This window comes from Dipteris shenzhenensis, chromosome 30 (genome assembly GCF_047967505.1).
Source record: "Dipteris shenzhenensis isolate YYH24624 ecotype China chromosome 30, Dip_SZ_1.0, whole genome shotgun sequence".
NCBI lineage: Eukaryota > Viridiplantae > Streptophyta > Polypodiopsida > Gleicheniales > Dipteridaceae > Dipteris > Dipteris shenzhenensis.
Genome location: NC_141625.1, coordinates 25,451,915 through 25,477,381, shown reverse-complemented (window position 1 = coordinate 25,477,381; position 25,467 = coordinate 25,451,915). Strand labels below are relative to the sequence as shown.

At 37.5% G+C, this 25,467-nt stretch overlaps 1 protein-coding gene across 5 annotated transcripts; it reads right to left on the bottom strand.

Moving 5' to 3' along the window:
- Positions 1 to 337: 337 nt before the first annotated feature.
- Positions 338 to 8,530, bottom strand: LOC147881884 (BRCA1-associated RING domain protein 1-like). Of its 5 annotated transcripts, XM_087401859.1 has the most exons (15): positions 8,367 to 8,530; positions 8,218 to 8,271; positions 8,028 to 8,098; positions 7,772 to 7,882; positions 3,440 to 3,889; positions 3,168 to 3,325; positions 2,903 to 3,025; positions 2,686 to 2,788; positions 2,367 to 2,527; positions 2,141 to 2,241; positions 1,866 to 2,049; positions 1,508 to 1,744; positions 1,197 to 1,362; positions 968 to 1,086; positions 338 to 840 (listed from the first exon to the last, which is right to left on the bottom strand). In XM_087401859.1, exons 1-15 carry the CDS (start codon positions 8,450 to 8,452, stop codon positions 511 to 513), a joined length of 2,454 nt encoding a protein of 817 aa, XP_087257985.1. In that variant the 5' UTR covers positions 8,453 to 8,530; the 3' UTR covers positions 338 to 510. The 5 variants fall into 5 exon arrangements, with proteins under 5 accessions (XP_087257985.1, XP_087257982.1, XP_087257984.1 ...); XM_087401856.1 differs by having other exon boundaries at positions 3,168 to 3,889; XM_087401858.1 differs by having other exon boundaries at positions 1,055 to 1,086; positions 3,168 to 3,889.
- Positions 8,531 to 25,467: the final 16,937 nt, after the last annotated feature.

Sequence of the window (25,467 nt, the reverse complement as noted above, 5' to 3'; positions counted from 1 at the left end):
TGGAAATTGCATACGAAGGAGGATCATTCACATTGGAGAGAGAGAGAGAGGGAGAGAGAGAGATTTCTCCCTTGATTTCTCAGCTTGCAAAATCAAATTATCAAGCTTGGAAATGGCATACGAAGGAGAGCACTCACATTGCAGAGAGAGAAAGAGAGAGTATTATTCCAACGAAATACTTTCATATAGCTACAAATCTACACAGGAATGAGTACAAGGTCCCTCGAGCCATAGGTCCACATCCCAACTAAGAAAAATACACCCGAAAACAAGCCTGAATGAGTGTATTGTGTGATTAGCTACCAAGTAAGGGACCAAGAGACTTCTATAAGCTTGGTTTTGCGCAATAGGCCTAGACTTGACCACAGATTAGCAGAAACCTTTGCCCCGCCGTGATCATTCAGCTTAGGCACCAGGGCCAAGTGTTGGGGGAGTCCCATTCATTAAACTGCCCATCCAAAAAATGTGTGGCTTCTACCACTCAGTAGCATCAGATTTCACAGAACATATCTATTCAAAAGGCTGTACCTCATATGCTGCTATAGAATCTAAAATCCAGGTGTGGGCAGCTACCTTTGCTCCCACTGCAGAAGCTAAAGATTTTGCTTCCAAGCACCGAATTTTGATCATATCCTCTTGTGTGCACGCTCTAAAATCAGGGAATAAGTCCTTGCTATAAACTACAACAATCCTTTTTTGACGATCTGCTGCTGGTGCATCTGGTATGGTACTGAGAAGCTCTCCTCCAGCAGCAACAACTAAGGCTTGCAAGTCAGCTTTGTATGAAGCAGCATAGTCCCCCAAAAGATAAACTTCAAGACCTTGAAAGAGTGGGTGTGCCTGTAAAACCAAGATCAAAACCTTAGTAGCCTTGCCCAAAGTTTATTCCTTACAAGGACGTTTGAAAACCACTGTCATTGCATCTCAGAACAGAGTGCTGTCATCTATGTTTCTACACCATGTGAACCTTGGAAATTGCCATACAACGCCCATGCTTAGGTCCCCCCAGCAGCCCATGTATATCAATATTGATTTCATATGGTTCCTCACTTACAGGTTGACCTGCAATCATGACAGCATCTAACCCTGCCAGGGGCCAAAAGTTACAGGAATCAGAGTTTAGAGTAAATTTTCAATCCATCCATGAATTGTTTCATAAGAGGAGAGATGGATACAGCTAGGAAAGTATGTCTTACATTCTGCTTTCAAAATCCACTTTCCCTCCAAAGTTGCCATCAAAAATTTCATACTTCTTCGTGCAGCATCCCTCTCATCAGTGCCTGCAATAAGGTGAGTCACACAAGAGCTCCAGGTTTTAGTGCATGAGGCACCTGTGCAGCCCACAAAGGAAGCCAATTGTGCCTGCCATCAAAGATACTTGCCATCACTGACCAAACTCTCATCTTCTGAAGATGGCAACAGACCGAAACTCTGGAAGTTATACGAGTTTCCTTGTAAAACTCACACCACATTTACTCACAAAATGAAAACTTCCCAAAGAGCTCACTTTTTCTTTAGAGTTCAAACAAGAGCCGCACAACACCCACTTGGAAGCTGTGTGAGATGGCCATTTCTTAGAGGATTTCTCCGTGCTATATTCAACATTCGAGCAGCCTGTTTGGACAAGGGGTGCTGCACATGCATTATTGCTGTTGGACATAGGGGCCTTAGTAATGGTTTCCTTCAATCCTTCATTAGGAAATCTGGAACATGTATGTTCAGGGCACAAAATAAGGAAATTTTCCTGCAATTAGTGAAATTTTTAATCAGAAATAACCCCTTCAGCAGGACTCCATTTCTTTGCTCCCCACAGCTTTATTTGATATTAACTAGTTCATAGCCATGGGCAATGTTCTAAAACTTACATCATCCCATCTGCACGACAGCCCACGAGCACACGGATAATGATAGCTCTTGCGACATCGCTTCAAACAGCAACCAAGAACTGCTCCCTTCAGCCCACAGCCATTGCATTTAATCTTCTGGCCTCTACCGATCTCTTTCGGGAGGTTCTTTGCTATGTCATCCACAAAGTAGACATTGGGAGCCCTGTGAACCATTTCAATAACAGTAATTTTTACATCACAATAAGTGGTTAAGATCTGAAAGCATCATTCATGACAGCTCATATAAGGCTCACCACTCTGCACAACGTTTATGCACATTCAAAAGCTTTCCGATTCTATTTTTTCCTCCTTTCACAGGAATCCCGTTTTTGTAATGAATCATTGGACCTGCAACCTGCACTACAAAGTCGCAGTCATAAGCATGGTGCCATACAACCATCAAAATCCAGCATTCGTGAGAAGAAAAGATTCCAGAAAAACTAGACCATGTTCCTGGATGCAATGTAAAAGTTGTATTACCAGAGAATCATTCGCAGTTTGGCAGAAAGCACATTTAGCTACATTGTCACCACAACCATCTTGCTCTGATTTATGTGGTAAGAGGGCCTCATGTTTGCACTCAAGTCCAGCAGTTTTTTGTGATTCCAGGATCTCAACAGTTTTGACTCCAACATCTTCACCTTAATCAGGCGTTACACCAGAAGTCATTAACAGTAAAGAAATCTTGGATACCATTGACTACATTGTTCATTGTGCCTATCTGGTTAAGATGACAGGCTGAAAGATTAACATCTATACAAACTCTGCTTTGTCCATGAGCTAAAAAATTGTCCATTACCATGACTACTAAGCACCATCTGGGATTCCATTGACTTGCTATTACCAGGCATTTCCCCAATTTTTGATATATCTCCCACTGACAAACTGATTTCCAGACATCCCTGCTCCAGAAGAGGACAACTCGGTAAGATTTTGGAAGTTCTCAATAGAGGAATTTAGATAGAAGGAAAACATGAAGGCTCCACCATGAAGCAAAATAGCCTTCAGTGGCTTACTTGTTCTGCAGGTGGAGGACTAGAACGGCTACAGTCAGCCGGCTCAGAAGGGCAGAATCCTGTTGATTTACACACAGAAGCTCCAAAGTTCCTGCTTGGCAAGCAAGAGCTCTCCTCATGTCCCTGCACTTTCATAAATATGGAGAATTAACATAAAGTCTTTGTTGGCAAGTCTCTTAAAACTCCAGAGAATACTAATAGAAATTTGAAAAGCAGTGACATCATGTGTAATAAATGGGCAACCAAAGAGATTTAAGAGTGTTACCTTTCGGTATTCTTTAATATGCTTGCTAGCTTGATGTGCAGGATGGAACCTTGGTAAGTCAAGATGAAGAGCAAATTTGGTCTCGATTAGGTCTGAGCCAGAAGACTCTGTCAAGATCGCAGAATCAGGCGAGAACTTATTGTCTTCATGCAAGGCATCTGCCACAAAATGCACCAAGGGTGCTGTAGCTTTGTCATGCTTTTCCTTCTGCGTGGAATGAGGGATCCCTTTCAATTCAGCTATATCACAAGCTGTTAGGCTCAATCTATCACCTGTTAGCAAAGGTTGAACACTTCCCAGGTTGTCCAATGGAGTAGAGTTTGGCATTTTTTGTTCATCCTCGTCTTCATTATCCATCGCTATCTTCAATTTTAATTTGTCAGAAAGGGATGTTGAGCAACAATTTAAAGCTTCTTCTTTTCTTTCCATCATAGATGGCCTTTCTTGCATATCATCTGTATTCCCAGACTCAGAAGGGCATGGGAGTTGTACACGCTTTGACACAGTCAAAGTTCCTCTGCAGGAATGCTCCAAAGTAGAAGAAGTCACTGGTTTCTCTCCGTCAGTTAGATCATTCATCCTGTTTCCTCTGCTATCATGTATTTTCTGCTTCTTCAAAGATGCACCGTCTAAACAATCATCTTCATCAGTGACAGAGAATACTACATTCTTGATCTCCAGACAGTTTATTTTGTGGGACTCATTCTGAGGCTGCTTTCCTCCTGACATAGTTACGATAAATCAGCTTGATATGATACTTAAGGTCAAAAACCATTTTCAAGACTTGCAAAACCGCACTTCAGATTTGATGGTAGAAATTGACCATCATTAAAAAATTACAAGAATATCAACTTACACCCCCAAAAACCAAGTATAATACATTGTAAAAGCTTAGCTCTAGCACTCCAAGATCAAGTGTTGAGAAACAGAGTTGGCAATCATGATTCATGATGAGCACACACAGATGGAAAAGAAGCAGCAACCATTGTATATAAACAGAGCTAATCACATAGCAGTCTATGCATTTAATTTCATAACATCTAATGAACTCCCAAGTGACCCAGACTCGTCTCATTATCTAAAAGTTGTGAAATACCACTTTCAAGACTGAAAAAATGCTCTAGAATTCCACAGGAAGGCACAGAATACAAAACCAGGAGGTCATGTAATCCTAGCTTAAAATGTAGGCTTAACCAACTTCCCCAAGGTCAGCAGCACAGTCCTACAGAGCTAAGGAAAATTATTTGATATTCAACACCCCCACATCCTGTTATTCTTAGATATAATGCACCTGTTTTGCAATCTTAACTTCTTGCATGGCTAAAAACTTAGGAATCAGTTGCATACATATATTTATTCCAATGGCCTTGTCTTCATTAGTAACAATTCTGGCATGGAGGCTCAAAAAAGATAACTTCGCGTCACAAGTCTTCTTTATCTACTAGGGACAAGGTCATCCTTAGTCCCTACTTTAGAGATCCTCTATTTATTCTCACAGACTGTACCACTCAGAGGTTTAGACAAGGGTACATTATCTTGACTGGTGCAAGCAGCTTCTCACTCTTGCTCCTCAAGATTGCTCACAGGCTGTTACTAGTGCCAATGCTTACCTAGGGATACTCTAGCTGACAAAGAAAAGAAGCGACTCTCCATGCAAACTGTCTGTTACATTCTGAAAGCAACTCTTTGCTGTCCAAATCTGACACGCAACACTAGATCCAACAACTAGCCCTAGCAGCTCCCTGCTTAAAGGCAAATTCACCCTGGCAGCTCCCTAGTTGAAGGCGAGTTAACCTAGCAACTCCCTGGCTGTAGGTGAATTTCGTTTTTGAGCTTCTGGCAGCCTTGGCAACTCCCAAGGTGATGGTGAAATCTTCTGGAGGCTCCGTGGCTGTCATTTTTTAGCTTCTGGCAGCTCCCTAACAGCCCATGTACTGCTCTAGTAGTCAAAATCCAGCAACGCGATTAGTTAGAATAGCCTTGGGGCACTTTCCCAGCCTATGACCTGCCTTTCTCTAGTCCAAAAACTGCCTCCCAAGTGAATTTCAACTTTTTTGCTTGCTTCCCAAGCCAGCCTGCCAAACATGGCCCCTAGTGCTATTTTAGCTATGGAATTTTTACCCCTCTTTCCCTTCAGCTCTTTGCCTAGGCCCATGGAATTAATTCTCTAGATCAGCCCTTTTTACAATTCTAATCAATGAGGCCAAAGGTATTCACAAGTCTAGAAAATCCACATCGCCATGAGAGTCCACAACCTTTGTTTTAGCAAGTTGAGGCCCTTTCAAGCTGTTTGAATAATAAAACAAGATAACTCTTTTGCAAGAAACAAGAGGAACAAGTGCCGAGAGCTTTGCCCCTTAAAAAACATGGTTATAAAGAACTATCCAGCCAAGTGGCTAAGGTAGAGAGCATATAACTGCATGTTGTTCCAGTTTTCCGAGGGCTCCCAATAAAGCATGTTTCTCTATGCTAGAGCCCTGCCCCTAACAGGGCAGTGCCAACAAATATTGAATATGGCCAAACCCTTTTTTATCCAAGACGCTCTGTTTTGCAATTCCATTTTCCGTGCGCTTTGTAGAGTGATCACACTGTCAAAGGCATTAACGATGGTGCTCTTTAATCTTGTACCTCTTCTCAAATAGTTCCTGAAAATGAAGCTTAGCAACAAGAGTTCCGTACCAACATTCTAGCTGAAGATTGCAAATTAATGTGTGTCCCTCTTTGAATGGTACAAGGCTTATTTGATGGCATCATTATTGTCAACTACAATTCAGCAAACCTATTACATTGAAAATCGAAACATCTATAACTACCTCATTCACATAGTCAAGAGTGAGATTGTGCTTATTTGTTTTGATATGTGCGGTTACATTGATGGCACTAAGAGGCATTTTTACCACAAGCGATTGCACCATGAACAACAACCCAACACACCCACTCTTACAAGAAGAGCATGATGAATCCACTCGACATCAACCAGACCTTCCACTCAACAAACCGACAAAAGAAGAGAGAAGGTGAACAAAGCTCCAACCATCATATGCATATATGTAAATAGGAATGCACGAGCAACAAGGATTTAAGCTCCACACAACATGTCACATTTATAGCACTATCGCTTCAAGTGCTCCAAGGACAAAGATCAACACCATGCCCAAGCAAAAAGATAGACAATGATGAGGAGGAGAGGGCTAAGCTCCAAAACTAAAGGATGGCACTCACGAAGGTGGAGGGAGAACAAAAGAATGGAAGGGGGGCCGTGGGCAAGGGGGGAGAGAAGGGAAGGAGAGGCTAAAGAGTCTCCAAGAAAGATGACATCTTGTAGGACATAGGAATGGCAGCTAGCCAATGAGAGCTGAGCTTCTAATGTGATGACTAGTTCGATGACATTGAAGGACCTTGAGATGGATGGTGCTCATAGTGCCATGCGTTTAGATATTTGGCCTAAGTGGAAAATGAAGATGACTTGGTGACTACCACCTCACCCTTATCTATCCCTACTATTATATTTGTATCTCTCACCTAACAAAGCATTAGCTTTGCCTCTCACTACTTTGGCCCTTCAAACCACACTTTAAATCTAATATATCCAACTATAGAGGATTAATTGCATCCCCCTCATCCCAAGACCCATACACAATCTCTCACAACATATTCATAATTAGAGATTACAAGGGTTGAGTTTTTTTTCAAGCTAACAATTTCCTGCATCATAGTGAAGACATTCATTTGAATCAAGGTCTTGAACATAAAAGGGCTTCAAATAGTATCTATTTTTATTTTTGAATGCTCTTTATTATACTTCCCTCTAATTATTTTACGTCCACAACTTCTTGCTCTAGAATCTTCTTTACCCCAAACGATTCCTTGCACTAAGGTAGGAACTCTTAGTCCAAATGATTGTCTATTCAGGGATCAGAGATAAGAACCAGTTCCCATCCCTGCGCTCCCTCCATCTGTTGGCTAGTCGCAATTTAAATTTTCTCTAGTCAATGCAACACTCCAAGCTCAAATTGGCAGCTTTATTGAGGCTATAGTTAAACTCAAGCAAGTATTTCCATTGTGCATGTATTATAGCCTCCATACCATAGACCAGCTCATAGGGAGATATTAAAAGCCCATAGTGCTTGGACTTTCCCACTGCTATCTCCAAGCACTATGGGAATGACACGCCCATAGTGCTTGGACTTTCCCACTGCTATCGTTCCAAGCACTATGGGAATGCACAAGCTCCAAGAACTGCAAAAGTGTGATCAGTCAGATATTTTTGACGCTGTGTTACACACACTGAAAAAAAAACTACATTATCTCCAGCACACATTTTGTTCAGCAAGAACTGATTTTATGATTGAATACTAGTCATACGTAACTGTAATAAAAAAGATTGAGAAAATTCAGTCTAAAAGCTCAGTGGACAAAAACACGCAGACAGAAGTGAGCTAAATGAAGCTTTTTACCAATTATACAGGGAACAAAATTAGTTCATTCTGTTCCGACCACTTATATTTGAATTTTATATTCATTTCTGCAAACTCTTGCTTTCTGGTCTCTCTGAATCTTCGTCCAACACTAATACATATATAAAGCACGGCCCCAGAACTTACTTGTATCATTAAGAGCGACAGTCTGAGATGCAACCGCATAAAGACCAGCAGAACTTTCCAGACTTTCATAAATATTTACCAGATTGTCAACCTCTGGTGAGGATCTTGCTTCTGGAACAAAACACGCGACAAATCAAATCCAAAAATATAAGCGCCCCTCCATTCTCAATCGCCTGAGCCAAATCAAGCTTGCTCCTAAGGTGATTAATATGAACCAGTCTATTCTGCTCTCTAAAGGCGATATCAATCTGCGTACCTTGCCGGGTGGCTGGTAGTTTGCATTTAGGACATGCAGCTGTACTATTCATGGATCGACGCAGGCAAGAGCTGCAAGCTCAACATAAACCCAAAAACCCACCATGTAAGGTACATTCATGAGTAATGCTGTTGACACATTATACAGCATTGCAATCGAAGGTGTCAAAAAGCTCAGTTGGCAGTCTCACCTGCAAAAGTGGTGGTTACAATCAAGGCAAGCGGGCTGCTTGAGGAGGCGCAAGCTGCAAGGGGGAAGCAAAGAGGCAGGGAGCAAAATGTCTGTTAGCAAAGATGGCAAGCAAAAGGAAATGAATGAAAGAGGATGGGCAAGAAGTACCAGATGGAGCAAGAGAGGGCCTGTTTGAGGCGAAGCAAGTGGAGGTAGAGGTCGGGGAGGGGGGGAGGAGAGGGATGGGCAGCCATGGAGAAGACCCAAAAAGCTATGGTGTTGGGAGATCCAAAGACCCATATCAAGCAAAAGATGGAACGACTTAAATTGGGCTTGCGAGAGGAGACTCAGAGGAAGAAGAGACCCATGAAAGCTGCATGTGGGCTCGAGCACCACTGCAAGTTCAAATTCAAATTTGGCTGCACACACACAGTTTGAATGTTTGAATGTTTGAATATTTAGCTCTCTCTTCCTCTCTTTTACATATTAAACGTTTCTCAAGATGTGGGTGTGGATTGCAAAATTATACATTGGCACACACACACACACACACATATATATACATATTACAAGTTTCTCAAGCTCTCCTCCATGTGGGTATGGATTGCAAATTATACTGGCACCACACACATATTAAAAGTTTTTCAAGTTAGCCTCCATGTGCCTACAACTTTGAATTTGCTTTGAGCTAGCTAGATTTTGGCTAGTGAGAATATTTTTCAATCACACACTTGATATAATAGAGAGTTTGAATGTTTGAATAGTTTACATTTCTCCCCCTTTCCCTCTCTCTTTGAAAAATATACATATTGAAAGTTTCTCTAGATGTGGGTGTGGATTGCAAATTACACACACACACACACAAATATTAAAAATATATATATTAAAAGTTTCTCAAGCTCGCCTCCACATGGGTGTGGATTGCAAATTACACACACACACACAAATATTAAAAGTTTATCAAGTTTGCCTCCATGTAGGCGTAACTTTGAATTTGCTTTGAAGTAGCTAGATTTTGACTCGATGAATATTTTTCTAGCATTGCCTTTACTAAAATTCAGGAAAAGTCTAAGTAGTTTCAACAAATAATAAGACAAGAGAACATGAATGCTCATGGGTGCTCCCTCTTTATTCTACATGGACTAAGAGTGTGTGGAGAGAGTGATTTGCTAAAAATAATATGATTTTTTTGGTAAAATACATGTGGAAATTTCTTTAAGTCACCATCCAGATGTCCCCTATAGCACTCCTCTATAGAGGGAGTGCTAATAAAATGTTTCAAATTTTAGTAGAGGAGGACATCTCAGATATTTTCACCAAGGCTCTTCTCCCTAATAAGAACAAGAAGCAACTTTAAAACTAATGTTATTCTCCCTTAAAGGGACATAAGGCTTCCATGTAGAGCTACCCATGAGATCCTAGGAGTTAAATGGTATTTACGGATCCACACTTGACCCATGCCTAGCTTTTATGTTGACCATCAAGGATACCTCTATTTGTTAACACACCATGTAGCTCAAGAAAAATTTCTCTACTCAAGATAACTTGGCCAATCTTCTTTGTTGAATTTCTTTAATGTCTTTGAAGGACCTTCTCGTCCCTCACGGGGGACATAATGCTTAGCTCATCTATTTATTACCTATCAGCAAGGTGCATTTCCTATGGTGACAAGTGTGGCCACATGGGGAACCTTAAAACATACAAATGGGTTGGTTGAAGAAGGCATGAGATGACGACTTGTGATTTTGGAGCAACTTCTCTCGTGTGGAATGCCTCCCATTTTAGCTTTTTTAAATAACGTCTTCTATATTAAAGCTTGCTCAAAATTTTTTGTTCCTAATTGTGTGCCATCCTTTCCCAAGGACTTGCAGATCCTACCATTTTGCATTGTTTGCCCATATATCTAAAACTTCAAAGAATCATATGTTTGGATTTAACATCATCTTACAACAAAACCACTTGCCATTTGTCAAAGAATCCAGAAAAAAATCCAATTGTACCCGATTTGAGAAACACAATGCAATTTGCATGCACCACAATATCTCAATTTTTGAAAATTAGAAAAAAAGTTTTGGCCTATTGAGCAGCTCCCCCCCGCCCCCCCCCTCCCTCTCTCTCTCTCAAACAAGTTGGTTTATCAGTTAATGTGGCAAAAACAAAGATCATGGTGGTTAAAACCAATCAACCAAAGGTCTACCCATGCTTTACATATAAGGTTGATATCATGGAAATAGTAAGCTCATCCAAATATTTGGCTATCGGTGTACCAGCAAATCATGGACAGAGAACATCAACTAAAGGCTAGATGGACTAGCTACAACATGTTTGAATCTAAATGCAACTCAAGCAACCTACGAAGATGGCAGATAAAGGCTAGACATTTAAATGCTCTATGGTCCAATTTTTGCTTTATGGAGTGGAAGTTTGGGGGGGAAAACAAGGCAACTACCCTAACTCGATGATGATTTAAGAAAGTGGCATGTGGCCGATTGAGATGGAGCCCATCATGAGGGTGTACTAATATGTGACTAAGGTTAAGGGAATGGAGATGCATCGTCTACTACATTTAAGACACTCGAAAATGGTTCAAGAGATGGAAGGTGGAGAAACTACTAGACATACTAGCAAAGGATATGCTAGTTGTGGACATTGAGTCACGTCTTGTGGATGTGATTAAGCTCAAGTGGGAAGAGGATGCAAAGAATAGAAAACTAAAGTACTATTGCACTCAGATCAATCCAATATGTTGGGAAGCTTATAAAGGAACATCCGAGGTCACCCAACCACATATTGTCATTCCCATGCCATCCACGCTATCACACTTCTTCGCACCCAAGCTCATCTTTTGACAAATGAACGTGGAGCATGGAGTGGTCTAGAAAGAAAACAACAAGTGTGCACATTATGCTAACGTTAGGAAATTGAGGATGAAGAACACTTCATACTCACATGTCCAATTATGTCGACATTAGAGTGCACTTTCCATCATCGATCACCCAATGTACCAATATATCCCAACTCCTTGAGGTCATCCATAGCAATCCTCATACCCTAAGCACCTTTTTATGCCTCTTATTTGAGCATATAAAAAAATTCATGACAAAACACATGAGTAAACACTCTGATTCTTCAAAGGATATTGCTATGTTATGCTCTTGCCAAGGCCCATAGGTCATCTCTCACTGGCCTCTCGATGACATTAATAAATCATCATCATCTCTCTCTCTCTCTCTCTCTAATAGTCATTTAACGTAACACTTGATATAATAGCGAGAGGTGAAGATACCAAATTAGTAGACTCATAATAAAGCCTTATGAATAACAAATAGATTTATACAATGCATGTTCATTGGTTGCAACTCATCTAGATCAAAATTAGTAGAGCTATCAATATCCATGAATCACAATGCTTGCTTATACTAGCAATTTACCTATGTTACTACCTGCATAGAGTAATCTATTTGTAGGTGATTGTTGCAAACTACCTACAATAAAGAGAAAATCATTTGTGAATCCCCATAAAATGATTACATTTAAAAGCTAGCCTATAAAAAAGAGAAGTAAGACTTCCTAATCATTGGCTACTTTACAAATAAAGTTTTATGGCTATATATTTAGAATGTTAATTGAAAACCCAATTTCCTAGTAGCATATCTCAGTGGAGGATAGAACTAGAATGTTGATTGGAAACCCATTTCCTAGTAGCATATAGCTCATTCACTGTTCTCGCGCGCGCGCGTGTGTGTGTGTGTGAATAGTTTGAGAGAACTCATTTAGCGATTTTTTCACACATTGGAAATTGCAATATACTCTACTTTAGTGGAGGATAGAACAACACACTCATGTTGTTCGTTGCACTAGGTAAGTATTTTGCTTGCAATGAAGAGAACACACCTTCATTTTATTTTTGTGAAGTAAGATAGCTCCCTAGCTAACATCAAACTAAGGGAAAGGATAGGAAAATAATGTGTCATAGCAAATATTAGTATTGCAATGTATGCTTCACATAGCCTAAAAGTTGCTTGAGCCCATTAGAATGAAAATATGTAGGAGAGGTAACAAAATGGCTTAGTAGTTTGCAACAAATGATAGATCAAGCCAAGTGCTTACAGGAGCATAAACAAGCCCTACTAAAAGTTCTCAATAGGGAAAATTAACTACAATGTCACCACCAAGAGTCATATTGATATCCTAGGGCAATGGATCAATATGAGAAGCCAGTAGCTTATCCTCCATAAAGTTCATATTGAAGCAATGTGGCAAGATGCCACTATGGCAAAGTTTTTATGAGTTCTCCCTTCCCAAATCAAGAGTAGTCTAGACCATACCACAACTAAAGTTTTCAAAATCAAGAGTAGTCTAGAAGACACCACAACTAAAGTTTTCAAAATCACATATAAAGGATTATTTGCACTAATATTGCCTACGATTATTTAAATGTAATCCAAAGCAATACGTATCTAAAGGCAATAAATTAAACACAAATCTAGAGACCAACTAGCTTATCAATAGTCTATGGCATCATATCATCAAAAAAAAAATTCTCATTCATAAATCTACAAGTACTGGCTATCATAAATGTAGAATTGGCATATTTTGTTATAAAGTGATATATTAGATTGGTGAGGTGGTAAAGTGATTTATACCAATGTATTTGGAAGATAATTAATGTGTGATTTTCTTTTATTGATGATCATATATCCTAAAATTTATAGAATGAGAACCCTAACGACACCTGGGGAGATGCACTCCCACCAAGCTCTCTAACCTAAGAAATGGCCTACAAAAAGTGAAAGGAGTGCATAGCTTAGATTAACTAGCTACAAATAGGGTGACATTAGCTATGTTGGTATCCCATAAAACAAAGGGGAAACAGATTGTGTGCACAATGTCAAAGATGTTGTCGATTAGAAGGATCAACGTGGCTCCTGTGGTTGGATGCAGAGCAGAATCAATGCACAATCATCCCGATACGAGAACTCTGTGGACTTCAATGGAATGCAAGAAAAGGACAGATAGCCTAAGTGGGAAAGTCATTGATAGAGTGATAATGTTTTAGCATGAGACTAAAAGAGTTTCTCCAAATAAGAAGGATATCTGTAAAAGGCGTATGGGATGCAAGAAGTGGGACGAGCACATCATACACATGCTTGATACAACATAGGCTAGTGCTTGCCCAAACCAGCCGATTGGTTGTTTATGATTGGGTTTTGGGATAGTTTAATTATTGGCTTTGACTCAATGTGATTGTCCTAAACCAACCTAGTGGTTAACATCATGCAATATATCACCATGCTAGTTTAGGTCAAACACCAGTTATGTGATCGTCCTAAATTAGCATGATTGAACAGAAAAAGGGTTTACTTTAGAGCGAGTTTTTTTGCAACGAGTTCACAAGTTTTTTAAGAGTATCATAAAAAGTAGGTCAAGCCATGCAGCACAATGGAGTGTTAAATAACTTAATTTTAGATTTCTCATATCACATGACATTCTCATATACAATCAAAATTTGATAGAAGCCAAAGTATCCCATCAGAAAGTGTGTACATGTCATGCCCATTGACATTCTCTATAATAAGTTCCTTGAGAGAGAGAGAGAGAGAGAGAGAGAGAGGGAGAGAGAGAGAGAGAGAGAGAGAGAGAGTACGGGCATGGGGGGGGAATGGAGCTATCCACATTATGGCATATTTGAACACCAATATTCTAAATCTATTACTTTTGAACATAGTAAAGGGACTAATGAAATTTGCTAATACATTTGAATTCAAAAAAGATAATATGGATGTTTTAAAGCACCCTTGCAATTAGTCTACATAAATAAGAAATCTGATGCACACTAAAGAAGTGCATGCATGAGGACAAGATGAAGACTCCCTTGAACCTAGAACCAAATGGCAATTAACTATTCTCCACATAGAAAATTTATCCATAATGGTTTCCTATATAGAGAAACTCCTCAGGAATTTTTAATGTAGGGAGATTTCCTAGTCCCCATTCTCTACATAGGAAAATTATCCATAATGGTTTTCTATCTAGAAAAATTCCCTAGGATATTTTTATATACAAAAATTTCCTAAGCCATTCTCTACATTTTAAATTGTCCATAAAGGATTTCCTATAGAGGCTGTAACCATGTTTTTTCTTTTAATATTGAATTTCTTAATAACTATAGCTTGGTAAAGAGGAAGTAGATTTGATTCTCAATCCAGTTGTTTGTGTCAAGTCCTATTATCAAATTAAATTGGACATTTCAAAACATGTTACATCCCACATTCAAAGTTTGAAAAAAAAGAAAATGGACTAAAACATTGAATTCCTGTGGTAAGGAAATCCTTTAGAGCTATTTCTTTCGGTTTTAAAAAACGTGCCTTTTGCTTCTTGGATTTTGTTGAAGTATTTTTAGGAGCATTTCTTTCTTGAAAATGTACTTTCATCCTATCACTCATCTATAAAATCACAAACATATTTTAAAAACATAATAAATGCGTTAAAAAGTAAAACTTGAAACAAAGTTATTATAAAAAAATTAACATATTTGGGAAAAATACAAATTTTTAATAAAAATACTTCACATATTCATACCTTTCTTGCTTGATCTCCTTTTCTTATAGTACTTGAAACATTTTCCACAAGAGTTGCTTGAACTTCTTCCTGAGAGAGAGAGAGAGAGAGAGAGAGAGAGAGAGAGAGAGCCAATTCTTATTGAATTTTGAAGCATGCCTTGTGTTGTCTATACATAATTTCATAAATCTTCTAATAAACTATAATTTTAAGACACTAAAAGATGCAAAGATAATACGAGCGAAAAGTATAGTTATAGCATGAGAAAGAAATCATAAATGTATAAGAGAATATACAAATGTTTACATTTATCAAAACAAAGAATTTGTAAATTAGATAGAGAATTTGCGAATTAAATCATGTTTTACCTCTTGTGAAATATTTTTCATAATACTATATCTTTCTGTCAGTCCACGTAACATATCTGTAAAACATGGAAATTGTGTTCCATTGCCTATGTCTTGAAGACAAGCACCCTAAGAAAAAAAAAAAATGAAAGAAATGACTTAATTAAATTTTACAAAATACTTAAAGAAACCAATTCCTTTTTCCACCAATCCACTTTCCTGGCTAATATGCTTTCATCCCCTCTATCCATCCACTCACACCCTTATCCCCTTTCCTTCCCTCCCATCCCAACCTATCGTTACATATGACCAAAAGTTAACATGCTTACTCATATGTCCATGTTTATACACTACATGGTAAATACCTGATCAAAATTTGATATTTCCTCTTGTTGACTTTCCTCTTCCTTATCAACTACATGAGTATTTGTCTACATGAAGAAAATAAATACTAAAAATAAATACAAAATCAAATATAATTATAAATATTTATATATATTCAAAAGCCTCATGTCTAATCTTACATACATATTTCCTATAATGCATATAACGTATCCTTGATAAAAACACAAAACAAGAAAATGGAGCAAAGTTTTAGATAGTCTTTTCATGTCTCATATAAATACCAAAAATCTCCCAAAATTTGTCTTCTTTTTCAATATTATGATATGAGATATGATACATACATGATCTTCTTGAATTTATTCTTCGTTCTCAATTGTATGAGCATTTGTCTACAAGAAAACATATACATATCCATTTTACCCATATCTTAGATGAATCTAGTAACATGACGAGATTTATCGCATGAAAAAGTGCAACCTTAAGAGATAATATTAAGACCTATCTCTTACTTGAATAGAAGGAAGTAAGTTCTGTTCTTCACTTTCTTCATGCTCGAACGCTTCACGTTTGTGGACATTTGTCTACAAAAACACAAACTTATTTGTAACAAAGAAAAGAGATACCTCTTATCTATCTTAAGAGCTATCTCCTACTTGGTTAGAATCAGGTAATTTTTCTTCACATTGCTCTGATACTTTGGCCATGTGTGTATTTGTCTACAAAAAAGTAAACTTATATCAAGAAAACATAATAGAAACAAGTGACCCAATTATTTTGCATGTAAAATAAAATTAAGAGAAATATGAGTAAAGATCAAATACTTGATATTGGGATGTTTTCTTTTTCTCATATTTTTGCTTAGATTGTGTGGACAATACATACCATTCATATATGTCCTCTTCTTTCCATGTATAAGTTACTCCAGGAAATTTCAATGGCAAAATCTCCTGAAGATTCTCATGAATGATGTGTTTTAACTTTTCTTGTTCCTCCTTGTGTCGTAAATCCATAACCAAAGATTGTCCTTTATACCATCCTTTGACAATGCTATAATTTTTTAGAAGGATCTAATGTTGATTACCAAAGTACTTTGCTAACACTTTCTTCCCATAAATGACACTTTCATCACGATCCCTCTTTTTTGGAACACGAAAAATTTGCTCATACAAAGGTGTGTCCACCATTAGAGCAAGGAGGAGCCACGTTCACTAGATGTCTCTGCTATTAGAGGTATGGAGGATTGTGATATGTCCGTACTTATTCTTCTAGACTATGCTGTGTTTACATCCATACTTCCACTTTGCTCGTCTTGCTTGAGGCTTTGTGATAAGGCTTCCAATATCGATGGCACATCAACATTGGATTTTGCAATCTCATTCAAAAGAGCAATGATTTTATCCATAATTATTGGTCTTCAAATATTTTGCCATAAACACAACAAAGTCTCAAAAAAGAGAGAATAAAAAATATTTCATAAATAATAATATTTGAGACATAAACTCATTTCTTTTGAAATAAAACATAAATTTTACATAAAGCATATTATATTTAACATGACAAGACATGCTCTTGTATAATGTGTAGAGGATTTCGTGACTCAAAGTTCTTGCCCTTTATATCAATTTCCATGTAAGAGGAATATATTTTGTTATTCCATCTTCAGCTATTCGTCTTTGTTGTATCACTCTCCACCAATTGTAAAAAGTCTCGAGGCATATGCTCCAATCCTTCCACTCCTCATCTTCAAATTCCACTATCCATTTTTCTCTATCTCTGAGGTCAACTTTCAACCATGCAACTTTGACTGCCTATCATAATCTACTTTTCTTATCATAGCATGGTGCATATCAGGGAACCCTCTTATTAACATGACATCATTTTCTTCTATCCAATGAGGCATGCACCCCACACTACCAAGTTGTAGTAGTCGTGTTCTTACTGCAAGATCTTTGGTTTCATATGCAATGACATTGCTCCCATGTGGTAAAGGAATAAACTTATGTGACAGAGGGGAAATAGGCCTTATGCAATCCCATGTAAAAGGAAGGCGAGCCCTTTGCAAAACACTCATGCCAGTAGTAGTTTCCACAACTAAGTTTTCAAAACCACCTTCAATGCCAATATATTGTCTACAATACTCCGCTCTAAAGAAAAGCATATATTTACCCTTGTGTTGTGAGACAAGAAACGACATTATGCATGCTTTCCAATGGCCTACATTAGATATCACTTCATCTTTATGATCATATTTAACGACAACCTCATCACCAATCTTATAGATCTGTCCTCTAAACAAGACTTTGTTATGTCCCGAAAGCATTTTATTGCCTTCAATACTCCGAAAATGTTTAAGATACTTTGTTTCTTCTATGGTAGGTGCTCGGAGCACTCTCCTCTTTTGAGCAATTACGATTCCCTTTTTCTCTATTGTCCTTTCACATGGATAGCCTCTTTTGTTAGAAACGTAACATTTCCAATGCTCTCTAGCCTTTGAAACTGATGATACATCTAACATCCCATACTCGTGCCATTCATGGCAATTATAAGAATCAAGTCTGCCTAGATCCTATCCATCTGGAGGAATAGGCACAGGTTGTGTATTTTCAAGAAATTGGTGTGCAGCAACAAGGGACTTTTGGACAAAAGATCTCCGAGCCTTATTTGTCAATTCACCTATTTTAGCCTCATTGTGCTAGCCATCGCATGTATTCTAGTCCTCCTGTTTAGCCAGAGTTTATGCCAATGTACTATTTGGGCCCTATCTATTTGTAGGAGTGTGAGGTGAAAGATGTTTGTCATAAGCATCTAGAAGCCCACCAATGTATGCGGTCAATCTCTCTGGTCCCTCTTTCTCCCAATTTGAAGCGACCAAAATATCTTATCTTTGCATATCATTCACCTTCTTTTCAATCTCTATGGTAATGTCTAACTTTATCTAGAATACTGCGAGGTCACTTTGTGTAATTCTGTCCATTTTCTTTTGAGATAAGGCACTTATGAACACTAACATACATTCCCTAATGACCTTTTTGAGCAATGTTTTGTCTTGGCATTTTAATCTGCTCATGAGCTTGGTCTCTTCTTTCTTTTGACCGACGAGGTCACTTGTACGATCCATCCAAATAGATATACTTCTACAACAATCTGAACATTTTTCAATCAACATGCGATCAATAAAGACATGCTTCACCCATGATTATAACAAAAAAAACATGATTCATAACAAAAAAAAATGAATTTAAGAAATCCATAGTTACATTCTAAATACACGTGCACATCAAATTTCTTCCAACTAGCACAATGGCATATATAATACAAGAATGTAAGGGAACAACACAATGGGAGGGAAGAAGATTATGCTCACATTAGATGAAAGACTTTTGCATGGTCAACAAGTCACTCAACCTAGCGGTTTATTTTGGACATATTCACAAATGTATATAAATGTTCAGGGTACCAAAATATGAATGCAGTTGACATGACAACATAATAGCTTTGCATACCTAACTGAAAAGATGTACACTACAGGAAATCAACATCTCATTCGTATAATTAATTTAATAAACTTCATATATTTATTGGTAAAAAATATTTATCTTATGTTAGAAAGCCTTTATTTTGAGTAATAATTTTATTATTGGGAGCATGAGATAGTTGATTTTTCACCAAAACATTACATTTGACGTCACACATTCTGTATTTCATGGCTCAAGGAATTATTTACCTTGTATTGGCAAAAATTTCCCTTGAGATATACTTTTACCTTAGAAAACGTGAGACAGTTGTGATTTATCAACTTAACATTGTGCATGTACTTCTAATTAGAACATTAATTTGGAATTACATAGCATATTATAATTGTCTATGTGTTTGACAATTTAGATTAATATTATTATAATTTTTCACTTACAAAATGGAGAAACCTTCATTTCAAATTCTCATAAAAAATTTTGGGAGAAAAATAAGCGCATGTACTTCTCATTGTCACTTTTATTTGGACTACATATAGAATAAATATAATGTTCTAAAATTAAAGAAAAATGTAATTAGCCTACAACATATATCTTATTAAAATTACAATGATACACACTCGTTAAGTATATGCTCATTTTTTATATAAAAATATTTTTTTATATGGAATATTCTACATTCTTGCTTAGTACACAAAAAACTCCTAATCACCATATACAAAAGACACATTCTTTCTAATTTTCAATGTAGGAAACATACAATCCACTTAATTCTCCATATAAATATACATATTTCCTAGAAGAGACCATATTTCCTATATAGAAAATAGAATATTCATTTGAGTCTCCATATAGGATGTCACATTTCCTAGATAGCATTGAGTGATCTATATAGGAAATATAATTTGCTATGAAAAAAAGACATAATTTTCTAGATAGAAAACATAGAATCCACTTGATTCTCCATATTACAAGTCAAATTTCCTAGACAGCATTGGCTGTCTATATAGGAAAAATAATTCCCTAGATTAAGAGAAGAAAATCCATCTTTCTATCTAGGAAATACACTCAAATTTCCTAGTTCAACACCAAATTCCTATATAGACATTAGTCTAAAGTTCCTTGTGCCTAGAGAGCTACATTGAATGTGCATTGGTGGACCTCCAACCTTGCCCCTTTAGCTGTGGGCGATGCCACACATAGTAGAAGGGAGTCACAAAAACAGCACATTCTTTTCATCTCTTGCCACCTTTTACTTTTTACTTTTGCACACAGTCGTGAGACTATTTGTTGCCAGGCATGGACCATGGATGCACCTTCAGGAGTTGACTTATGTGCTTGTATAGTGAGAGAGAACCTATGATGGTTATGGCTTCTAAGTAAGGAGTTGACTTATGTGCTTATATAGCGAGAGAGAATCTATGATGGTCTTTTATCTCAATTTGAGAAAGATTGTAACGTTGAAGCTTGGGGCCCATATTGTATAGGTGCTATAAGGAGAATCGGGAATGGACGCTCAATGGCTGTAGCATGCTATTATCTTAGAAGTTTAAATGATTGGATTTCTATGTGAGAAGCATGAGTTGACCAAACCCTTCAATTGTGTGGGTCTCCATGCTCTCACAATACATGGCTATTCTATTGTCAAGGAAATAATCTCCAAGAATTTATTGGCTAATACTAAAGATTGACTACCGACAAACATCAACTAATGTTAGAATTTCTATTTGCATTGTGTGATTCTAATGTGATCCCAATGCCTTTCATAGTGGAAAATATATATTGATGACCTAAGACAAATATGAAATTGGATTTGTGAGGCACTAAATTCATTTCCTTCAAGGAGGGAATCATTGGATGCCATTATTTACTTGAAATAACATTGTGGTATGATTTCTTCCAAGGATGTTTATTCCCTAGTCAACCTTGATGACTCTCAACCATGTTATGCTCTATGAAAATGTCAAGCAAGGGGAAAGGATGGTGACTTAATCTTGGCAAGAGAATGCATCCATATATGACATGGAAAAGGCCTTGGTACATAATGACCATGCTCAAAGGGTGTGTGGATGGACAACTACATGTTAATGACCCATGGTATGAGGCTACACTGTTAAAGAGTGTTACTTCCTTGATTGAGCATTGCAAGTACGCTTAATGGTGAACTTTCTATTTACATTGTGTAAGAGTCATCACACTAATTTCCACATGTGAGTTCAAGAAAGAGTTAGAGAATCGATAGTGTCTTAACTATCAATGAATTTGTTCAAAAACTTGGATTCCATCCACCATAATTTCAAGGGTTTGTGGTAGATAAGGCCAAAGCAAGCTTTGAGGACTATGTATAATGGAGGGCTACATAATGTCATTGAAGGAAAAGAGTGGTCATGTGTTTTTCATTGGAAGCAAGGATTGCAAAGAGTTACATGCAAATACGTATTCCAAAGACATTAACAAACACTCTTACAACTCTGCGGTGCTTGGAGGAATGCAAAAACAAGCGAGGAGGCAATAGAAAACCCATGAATCTTGAGAGCATGGTGGAGAAACAAGAAAGTAGCACTCCATTCTTGGACCAATTGATGTTTTGGTGGGAGGATAGGATAGCTCATGGAGCTAGCTTCATGGTTCATGCAAGTAAAATACATTTGGGTTTGGTTATCATTTTCTTTTAAATTGTAATGCAATTTAATTTGGATCATTTGTAACACTCCAAAGACAGACTTGTCATAATCTAGTTGACATTGGAGGGTTAGGAAGCTAGTTGGCATTGGAGGGTTATGTAAGGCAAATATCATTATATGATGCTTATGTTGGCTACTACAATGTTATAAATTGCACGGTGTACACAACATGAAAGAGGATTGCATATTGCATCTGGTCCATCTTTGGAGAATCTCTTGCATCGAGGATTGGTCAGATATATTAGCTTGCAGGTATTGTCAATGACCCTATATATCTTTCTGGAGACCTTGGAAGTGTAGAAAACGAAAAAGGGGTAGGTGTAGGATCAAGGATTCATGACAGTCATTGACAGTGTGGTGCATCCGAGAAGAGGCCCTGCAACATCTATAGCCAGAGTAGAATTCTTTGACAATTGAGAGGGCCCATTAACGTCCAACACTATTTGAGGTGAGTGGAATGCAAAAGTTTTGACAATATTGAACAAGGTATAGTTGATGTCTTCTTGGCAATAGATAGGATTATATCTATCAAAACTCCTACCCCTTAAGATTACTATGTTTTCATATCAAATAAATTGATGGTAGGGTATGAAAGAGCATGAACTTTATTTGAACAACGCATTGCAAGCCCACTCAAGAGAGGTCCCTTGTAACTTGTTTGAAGAAGAGGCAATTTGATGTATGTCCAAAGAATGAGGGAAGACAACCTTGTTGCTCTAAAATGGAGGAGATTTGAACCTCATTTGAACATGTTAATGTTTAAGGATTGAAGAAAAAGAGACAGCTACTATCGTATAAGAGCACTCATCTGATATATCACTAGGTTTAATCCATCCCAAAATATGTGCATGACAATTTCATGGCCAACTGGCAGGATAAGTAGTTTAGGAAGTGCCTTGCCAGTTTTTCCCATGACACTATTATCTCTGTTATAGATTTTGTAGAAAATTACTCATTTCAAGAACAAGGTCAGATACAAAGTGCTCACTGGTACAACAAGATGATAATAGTTATAGTGCATATCACATACAACGTTTGCTCTATGATTCATGCCAATCTACTTCTTGACTCACAAGAGTCTAGGTCAGTGCAATGCACATACCATTTCTATATTTTGAATGATACGAAACATGACACATTATTTGTGTAGCATGCTTTTCTATTGCATTGGGAATGGCTGAAAAAGATGATCCCCATGTACAAGAAAATATAAAGTGGAAAAAATCTCATATTTTGGGAATTTTGAAACTGGTCGAATTTCATTAAATTTGGGAAAAATTACGTTGATTATGGAAAATTTTGTTAATTATTGGAATTATGCTAATATTGAAAATTTTATTGATTCTCGAAAATTCCAATGATAGGAATTGGAATGTAGCACTTTGATAGTGTGTTAGAGCTTTAAAATCATGTAGTTAGTGGTGTTAGCCACCATTTAGGGACAATATGGATAATTTACTAGGGTGTTAAAAAATACTAGTTGGTGGTATCGATAAACACAGTGGAAAGTGAGCCACAAGAAAAAAATTTGGTGAAATACTTTAGAATATGTAAATTGTAATATTAATATGTAACTATGCATCATTAAATATCACAACAAAATTGATGAGAAACATCACATGAGAGAACATATTATGTCAGGCTCATAGTTTGGGAGATCAACATTGTCAAGGAGAAAATCATCACCTTTTTCTATGCTTTGATATACCAAGCAAGCCTTCCTGTACTTTGACACATACATTTTGTGGAATCTTAATCTTCTTGGGTCAATTTATGGCTTTTGACATCCACGACCAAAGTACCACATCAACACACTCCGCTACATGTGGATTCGACCTATTCTCTTCCCAATACTTGTTCTAACAATCAACATAGACATCTGCATCACTAAGATGTTTTCTCTTAACCCACGATGCCCAATATTAAAATAATAATTTCTTGAATTTAGGAGCTGCAACATCCATCTTAATGCTTGATAGTATATCTGGACAACCTATTGGTGGCAACAACAAGGGTACATCCCATGCTATTGTTCTTCCATATTTCAATTCACCCTTCAATGGACGTCCAGCTTGGTGAATCTGGATGCACTTTGCATTGCATCATTTTACATTGACTGCACCAATTGCAACCACTTCATTTCCCACCATCATCATGACCTTGTCCCCACTTTTGATAGCCATTCCCTACCATTCCAATTACTTAAAACAAAATTATGAACAATTACAATCAAATAATCTCATAAGACAATCCCAAACAAGTTGAATTGATAAGTCCAAAATCCTTAACTGGGTGCGGTGATGGAGCATAGCACTAGTGCCATTGCATTGCATCATTTTACATTGACTGCACCAATTGCAACCAATTCATTTCCCACCATCATCATGACCTTGTCGCCACTTCTGATAGCCATTCCCTACCATTCCAATTACTTAAAACAAAATTATGAACAATTACAATCAAATAATCTCATAAGACAATCCCAAACAAGTTGAATTGATAAGTCCAAAATCCTTAACTGGGTGCGGTGATGGAGCATAGCACTAGTGCCATTCTCTCCATGAGGTATTAGGAAGTGGCACCTAGTGCCATTCTCCTATCTCTCTCTATGAGGTTGTGGACAATAGCATTGTAGCCATTCCCAATGTGAGGTATGAATAAAGGCACTCATAGTCACAACCCCATTGGGAGTTTTCTATTCCCCCCTTAGCAAGGGGAGCATTGCATGGGAAGAATACCATTCTTGCCCGGTCCGAAGGGAAGAATGACAAAAGTGCCATTCCCCCCATTTGAAGGATAGAATGGTACTAGTGGCAATCTTGCTTTCAAGGGCAAGAATGGCACAAGTGCCAACCCCCCTTGCAAGGTCAAAATGGCACTAGTGCCATTCTCCCTCCTTCCAAGGGCAAAAAGCCATCCCCCATCTTGTATGTGAAGAATGGCACTAGTGCCATTCTCCCCATCTAATGGGGAAAATAGTACTAGTGCAAGTCTGTTGTTGCAATGGGGATAATGGCACTAGTGCCATTCTTCTCATGAAATTCAACTGGGGATAGTGGCACTAGTCGCATTCCCACCCTTACATGGGAAGAATGGCAAAATTAAAATTGATGTGTGAATTTCAATTTCAATTTCATAATTCAAAATTAAATTTTCAAATTGCAAATTTGAATTCAGCTTTTTAATTTCAAAATTAATATTAAAAAGTAAAAATTAAATTTCAATTAGAAATTCAAATTTAAAAAAGTTGAGTTTCAAATTTAAAATTTATATTTGAGGTTTTAGTTTGAATTTTGAAAATTGAAAGTGCCAAACTCACATGGAGATTGGCACCAATGCCATTCTCCACAAATTTACATGGAGAATGGTTGTGGTGCCAATCTCCATGTGAGTTTGTGGAGAATGGCATCACAATCCATGAGAGGAATGACACTGGTGCCAATCTCCATAGTCCATGGAGAATGGCACTGGTGCCAATCTCCACAATCCATGAGAGGAACATCACTAAACAAATGTCCATAAAAGCATGAGTATTACAATCAGGGATATTTTGGTATATTTTTCTCAAATTTCTTATTAATAGGGGATATTTTATTTTGTTCCTTTTAAAATTTAAAATTTAAAATTTCAAATATGAAATTTTAGTTGAGACCTTGAAATTGGAAAATGCCAAAATCACATGGAGATTGGCACCAGTGCCATTCTCCTCGGTAGACTTCCATATGAGTTTGTCAAGAATGGCACTAATGCGAATCTCCAGAATCCATGCAAGGTACAATACTAAACAAATTCCATGCAAGCATGAGTATTACAATAAGAATATTTTGGTAAAATGGTTCCCAAATTTCTAATTAATAGGGGA

What these genes read in the sequence shown, in the direction of transcription:
- LOC147881884 (XM_087401856.1), bottom strand. Translation starts at nt 8,452, where the DNA reads ATGGCTGCCCATCCCTCTCCTCCCCCCCTCCCCGACCTCTACCTCCAC. An exon ending in TGTAACCACCACTTTTGCAG is followed by an intron (nt 8,099 to 8,217) that starts GTGAGACTGCCA and finishes TTGAGCTTGCAG; the next exon opens with CTCTTGCCTGCGTCGATCCA. An exon ending in CATAAACGTTGTGCAGAGTG is followed by an intron (nt 2,050 to 2,140) that starts GTGAGCCTTATA and finishes AATGGTTCACAG; the next exon opens with GGCTCCCAATGTCTACTTTG.